This window comes from Octodon degus, unplaced genomic scaffold (genome assembly GCF_000260255.1).
Source record: "Octodon degus isolate 3935 unplaced genomic scaffold, OctDeg1.0 scaffold00055, whole genome shotgun sequence".
Lineage (NCBI taxonomy): Eukaryota > Metazoa > Chordata > Mammalia > Rodentia > Octodontidae > Octodon > Octodon degus.
Window position 1 is genome coordinate 5827193 of NW_004524631.1, and position 7040 is coordinate 5834232.

The 7040-nt window shown below is 43.8% G+C and overlaps 1 protein-coding gene across 1 annotated transcript in view; it reads left to right on the forward strand.

Moving 5' to 3' along the window:
• Positions 1-6427: 6427 nt before the first annotated feature.
• LOC101584940 (46 kDa FK506-binding nuclear protein-like) overlaps positions 6428-7040 on the forward strand; it is a 50823-nt gene continuing 50210 nt past the window's right edge. The window contains exon 1 of the mRNA XM_023717808.1: positions 6428-7002. Within this exon, the coding sequence (XP_023573576.1) occupies positions 6428-7002 (575 nt within the window). The remainder of the gene's footprint in view (positions 7003-7040) is intronic.

Here is a 7040-nt window from a genome sequence, read left to right on the forward strand (position 1 = left end):
TCAACTGATTCAAATACTAATGTCTTCTTGAATACTCTTACTCAATACACCCAGAAATATTTATTTAACATTCCTTTTCCCAATCACATTGACACTGAAAATAAATACCATACTAAAAAGTCAGATAACACATTTACATATCTTAGGTTTACTGATGGTTTCTGAATACCAGCACAGTTTTGATGAGTTTCAAATAAAATGTTTGATTTTAAATCAGATAGTTCCAACTGATATTCACAAACCATTTCTGGCTTTCATTTCTAGGCATCACACTTCACCTCTCTTTTGAAAGTCAGATATGACTGTGTGCTTAGCTTTGGCCAAAGTTTAGTGAATGGATACCTTACAAGTTACCTTCCCACTGCCAAAATGATGGTGAAAACCTATGTCAAAATGATACCTCTACCAGCTTGCCTCTGTGAGGGTTTCCTGTGTGCCAAGACTTCTTTTTATCTGCATTGGACACATACCCTGCTTGAGAATTAGGGCTCCGAAATTGAAAATTATAAGAGTTAAAGACACAATAGGGACAATTGAAACATGTATGGTCATCCTAGTAAGATCAACTTTGTGTTCCGTCACTGAGATTTGGAGCCAGTTTTGTTTGTTTGTTTTACTGAAGTATCACCTTACCTGTCCTGATTGCTGTGCCAACATATTTGTAAAAATATAATAATTCATTTATGGAAGCCAACAGATAAACTATGCAATCTTGTTATAACCAGCCAAGGTAGATGAGAATGTGGGTTCTAACATTCAGGTGAGCTGAACTATATTGGTCCTGACAAGTGAGCAACCTGCTGGATTTCTCCCAAGTGAAGGCCAGTCCTTTCCCAAGATCCATCAGATCTTGCCAAGGAAACACAGCAGAGCTGCCTTAAGGTTGAAAACAGTTGACATCAGCAAAATCTGTTGTCTGCATAAATTCTGCTTAAGTGTATGGCACTGAGTTTCCCTGTAGAGCAGCTTAAGCCAAATTCATCCAGAGAGTGTTTGTTTTGGCCAGCAGACTAGTGTAGAGAAAACAAAAATGAACTTGCATGCCTTTACATTAAGTAGGCACCCTCAGGTTTATCACTATCCTCTGCTAATTTCTGTTCTAATGACCTGCTCTTTTCCATTTCTCCCTTTCATTGACATTATTTGCCTGGTCTCTGAAAGTATTCAGACCTGGCAGAGAATGACAGTGGCTTAGAAAAAAGCATAGAATCCCAAAGAGACAGAGACACACTTCACTCTTTGGTATTCCTTCCAGAAACCCATAACACCAGTCTAATCATAAGAAAAACATCAGGAACACTGACTGGGAGACATCCTCCATAATAGCTTGCCAAGGCTCCATAAGATTGCCAAAGTCACAAAGAACAAAAGAGGACTGAGAAATCATCAGATGCCAGAAGAAAGTAAGGACACTGGGTTTTTTTAAAAAGCTTTCTCTAGAAAGCCTGACTGGTTAGGTGACATCTGTGATTAGACTAAGAGGATGAGAAAGATCCAACCATGCCTTGATCTCAAGGAAGTATTTTATGGGACTAAGACCAAAAAATATAGAGAGCACAAAACAGCAATAAACTTGGAATATCTGAAGAACATAAGAATGTTGATTGATGTGTGTGTGTGTGTGTGTGTGTGTGTGTGTGTGTGTGTGTGTGTGTGTGAGCTGAGCTTGGTGAGTGATATACAGAGAGGTCAGGAAGATTTAGGGGCCACAACATATAGGGCAGGGTAAGGAATTTTGATTTTATTCTAAGGACAAAGAAAAGTTACTGGGATCCTTAAAGAGAGAAATGATATGGTCTATCTTATTCTGTAAAGATCAGCCTTAATGCACTATCCATGAGGTTCTAACTCTTATACAAATTATCTGATATTTCACTTGAATATCTGGTAAATATCTTAGTCCTAAGACTTTGCTATGATGAAGGCAACTGCCTCATACCAGACCTATGGAAACCCAGCAAACTGACTTGTGGTAGTTCATTCAAGAAGCGATAACTGGACTGGGGAGATAGTTCAGTGGTTTAAGTGCCTGCCTGGCAAGTGCAAGGACCCAAGTTTAATCCCTGAGACTGCATCGTATGCAGGCCCTGGAACCCTGGCATACCATGCCAGCCCTGAAACTAGGCATGGTGGTGCACACCTATAATCCCAGCATAGGGGAGGCTGAGACAGGTGGATCACTATGAGTCTGAACTGTGTAGTGAGACCCTATATCAAATAAATAAATGAAAGAGAAGGAGGAGGAAGAAAAGGAGGTGAAAGAGGAGGAGGAGGAGGAAAAGGAGGAGAAGAAGAAGAGGAAGAAGAGGAGGCTGACAGATTATGCCATGGACCAAGACATCAACCTAAAATAACGATCTTTCCATCTCTATCAAAGAAGAACATCATTTTTTTTTTTATCCCAAGACCTCAACCTGCTAGGTTTGTCCTCAGTTTTCCCTGTGTAACACCAAATCAGAATATGTAGAACATTACCACCAAAAACATGGAAGATTCTTCAATTTGTAGAGAGAGATAAGACCCTTTAGGTAGGATTAGAGTAAAGGATATGGATCCTCTGAGAGGAGAAGAAAAAACACCTCTACAACCAATGCCAGACAGTGAGGATATAACCTTGGATCGGCTCAAAACCACTCCCCTTACCCGTGGTGGTCTCAGCACTCTCAGTGCTCCTAAACTGTGAGTTGTAGCTACCCTGATGCATTGTATGACCTTATATCTTTAGCAATGAGCCCATTAACCAATTAAGTCCAGGCTCTTTGGGTGGATGGAGATGGCCCCTGCCCCATAAAAGAGGGCCACTCCCCCCTATTGATCAGTTACCCAGCTCTAGGCTCCCATTCACTCCAGTGCCTTTGAATCACTTCCGCAGTAAATCTACTTTTGCTCTGCATGGTGATTTCTGACTCTTTTTCCTCATTCTGTGTTAGAGAGAGACATAAGCCCAGTAAAGTTCAAGTGTGGACTGGTGACGCCAAACACACGGGACAAAACAAAGTTAACATAGGGTAAAAGAATTTGAAGTAAGAAACTGTATAATGGGGGAAATATGGAGATTATTTTAAGTTTAGGAAGTAGGGGGTCTTGCTGGTTAGCTCAGTTGTTTAAAGTGCTTGCTTGGTTAAACTCAGTCAGGCACAGGGGACCATGGTTCAGTCCTCAGCTCTGTATGTCACACCAGACCAGTCCATAAGGCAGCCGGGCCAGACAAAAAAAAAAAATCCTTCTCAAATTTGGTCAGCTAAATAGCTCAGTGGATTAAAGTGCCTGCTTAGGCAGATGCAGTGGCCAGGGTTCGATCCCTAGAGTGTGTGCTGGCCCTGCCCATGGGGGCAACTGGGCGTGGTGGCGTGTGCCTTTAATTCCAGTTCTTTGGGAGGCTGAACACAGGAGAATTGCTGAGTCCAATCTATGGATCTATGTAGTGAAACCCTGTAGACTCTGTAAACCCTGTAGACCCTTACTAAAATACAGGAAAAAAAAATCAGGAAGCAGTACCAAGGAGATACAACAAGAACAATGGAAGCATTGCATTACACCCATGGGATTCTCGTTCTCTTTGGAAAACAAAGAAAGGGGACCTCTGAGCCAAGAGCCACAGCTCTGGCCTTTTTCTGGCCATGTCCTTTCTCATAAAGCCAAAGAAATGGGCTGAACCAGAACTGATCTGTAAGATTCTTTCCTATAATCTAGATACTGAGGCTCAGTACCCCTTAATTACCTGTCTCGTAACCTACAACAGATGCTTCCATGTCTCATTCTCCCAAAGACAGGTGACATGACTACTGCAATCAGCTCCCTATGAGGTATGGATCTCAGGAAACTGTGGGGAGTGTGTGTCTTTGTGTGTTGAAGGAATAAGGAGTGGGTGTGGCCACCAATCCATTCCCAGGTCACACCTGCACTATAAATGAAGCCGCTCACACCACATTTTTTGAATAGAGCATCAGGCCCTATCAGAGAAAGCATTTAGGTCACTGGAGCCTGACCTTCACTATGCAGGAGGGTGCTGGACATGAAGTGCTGTCCTTTCTCTCTGTTGCAGTCTCCCCCACTCCAGGGATTCTGACTTAGTTGGTGCCAACGGTGTAGTCTGGGCATCAGGAGATCTAAAGCCCCCACCCAATTCCATTGTGTAGCCAAGATCAACAGTCATGACTCTGACAGCAGCCCTCTCACATACTCTCCCACCCAAGAAGAGGCTTTGGTGTTAGGCCAAACTTACCAGAACTTCCCTACCATTGAGACTCCATTCAGGAGCAAAGCATCCTTGGGCATCATGTCAGGATCTTTGGGCAAATCTGTGCTGCCACTGTAGACACAGTGACAGTGGACTTGGACTTAGGCCATGTCGACAGACTTACAATACCCTCTCTCTCTGTCTCTTCCCTTGCTTGTTATTAATATTATTTTTCAACTCAGAAAAACACAAAGGCTAGAACCTAGATATCTGAACATTACATTATTTTTTTAAAAAAACACACCACCTGTGATTTATATTAAGACTAAAAGCAATTTAAAATTGCCAAATCATAAATGCTTTACTCTTGGTACTTTACTCTTTTACCTTGCACACAGGTCTTTTATGTTGACTCTGAGGGTGCCCTGCTCCATTTTTTTAAGAAAGGGTATAAGGACCCCTGCAGTGTGGCCTCCTCTCTGGAAACTTCTTCCTTGAGCACCTGCCCTCTGGTCAGCTGAGGTAAAGCCCCAGAGGGATCTGAGAACCTCAAAGAGGGCCCAGGCATTAAGCTGATAGCCAGGCATCACAGACGGGGTTTGCTTTGGTTCCACATCCTCTGTACCCCTTCCTCTTTGCTGAAGAAATGGAGAGGTAATCCAAGAGAATTGGGGGAAGTCTATCAGCAACAGTCTCTACCTCTGTGTGAGAGAACTAAGAAAAATAATCTGAAGGGTTAAAAGGAGAAGGGGTGACATGAAACAGTATGAGAGAGAGAGATTAGGAGTCATTTCATGCATAGAATAAGGGCAGCCAACCGGCTATTTATCAATTTCTAAGGCATTCACTCTTTGACTGACTAGAAGTTGAGAAACAAAGTCATTTTCTACTTCACTGGTGATAAGTCAATATTTTCACTGCAAAAAATGATTACTTTCATCTTTTTCTTCTACCTAAATGAAATTTTTGATTAGTGTTTAACATTCACACAGAAGTATTAGAAAGACATCTGTCCTGCAGCTCAGAACGGTAGTCTCAGGAACGTTGCGTCAACTTGAAAGCCGCCCTGCAGCAGGGGTGCTTTGCTGCAGCCCCTGGAGCCCACCAGAGTCCACTTGCAACAAACACAAAGGAAAAGTTCAGAAACCTTCTGGAGGGCTGAGCACAAGTGGTGCCAAACGCTGTTAGTAAGTCTTCCACACAACTCTGAAAGAGCTCAAAAAACAAAATTGTAACAAATGTAAAAATTGACTTGCCTCGTATCAGCAGCTCACGAATCGGGCGGTTCACACTCGAGGATTTAGAGAGGTTCTCCTGTGAGCTGAGCAGAAGAGAACTTTACAGTTAGACAAAGGCTGAAGAAAGCTGCAACAGGGAACAAAAAGCCCATTGACCATCATCAAGCAACTTCCCTCATAGGGTTAAAGCAGAAGGGATTTCCTTATCACAGCTCAGGTAGGATAGGCTTCCTCCAGTTTATTAAGGATTTTTTTTTTCTCTGAATGCTTCAGGGCAGGTTTGGCTGGCTGGAGTGTTGTGGGGATTGAACTCCAGCAACCTGAGGCTGACAGCTCTGTGGAAGCAGCCACTTAAAGGACTGAGCTAGGGCCAGGCCCCCAAGGATTTTTTTTCCTTTTTTCTTTTTCTTTTTTTTTTTTTTTTCTCTGAATGCCCTCAGGGCAGGTTTGGCTGGCTTGAGTTGTGGGGATGAACCACAGCAACCTGAGCCTGACAGCTTTGTTGAAGCAGCCACTTAAAGAACTGAGCTACGGGGCAGGCCCCCATCCTCCATTTTATTGCTGTGAATTTTTTTGATTTTAGAAAACTGGCTTGTTTTAAAGTTCACCTTGATTATGTGGCACCAAGCACACATGAGTCCATTCTGGTTTTGTCCTCTCTGGTGCCTAGTGCAGGAATTCAGTCCAAAACAGTGGTCTCCCATAAATTCACTTCATAGAGTATAACCATTTGCATGTCACAGATTGACACAGCAGGCCAATGAATAAATACAGAGAGAAAACAAAGAGTCCTTCATAGACAAATAAGTACCTTAGGGTGTCAACAGAGCTTTAAGGAGTCTATTTTAGTTCAAATTATAACCTCTGGGGCCGGGGAGATGACTCAGTAGAATATAACTTCTATGGAGAAAAGCCTAAAGCTGTCTGCCAAAATGTAACAGTATCTATCCTATAAGGCAAAAACCCAAAGAAGTGGGATTTATTCTACAGATCCACATACAACCTCAAAATGCACATATGGGCGGAGGAACGGAGTGGAGCCCCGGGACCGCCGCCGGGTCCGCTCTCTGTCCATGCCGACTGTCCTTCGCGCCACCTGCGCCGCGCCCGCTGCCGCCATGGAGTGCAGGGGGAGACCATCTCTCCAGGAGACAGGTGCACATTCCCGAAGCTTGGCCAGACCTGCATGGTGCACTACATTGGGGTGCTTGAAGATGGCAAGAAGTTTGATTCCTCCCATGACAGAAACAAGCCCTTCAAGTTTCTGCTTGGCAAGCAGGAGGTGATCCGAGGCTGGGAAGAAGGGGTGGCCCAGATGAGTGTGGGTCAGAGAGCCAAACTGATTATCTCCCCAGGCTATGCCTATGGTTCCACTGGGCACCCAGAAATCATCCCGCCACATGCCACTCTTGTCTTCGACGTGGAGCTTTTAAAACTGGAATGGCAGGAGTGGCCTCCTCCCTTAGCTCCCCGTTCTTGGATCTGCTATGGAAGGGATCCTGTGTCTCCAGGTATGTGCACAGGAATCCATAGGGAGCTTCTCCTGATATCCCACTACTCTGTGCAAACATCTACCCCAACTGAGTGTGTTCTGTCACTCAGCTTGGCTTCTGACACTACCA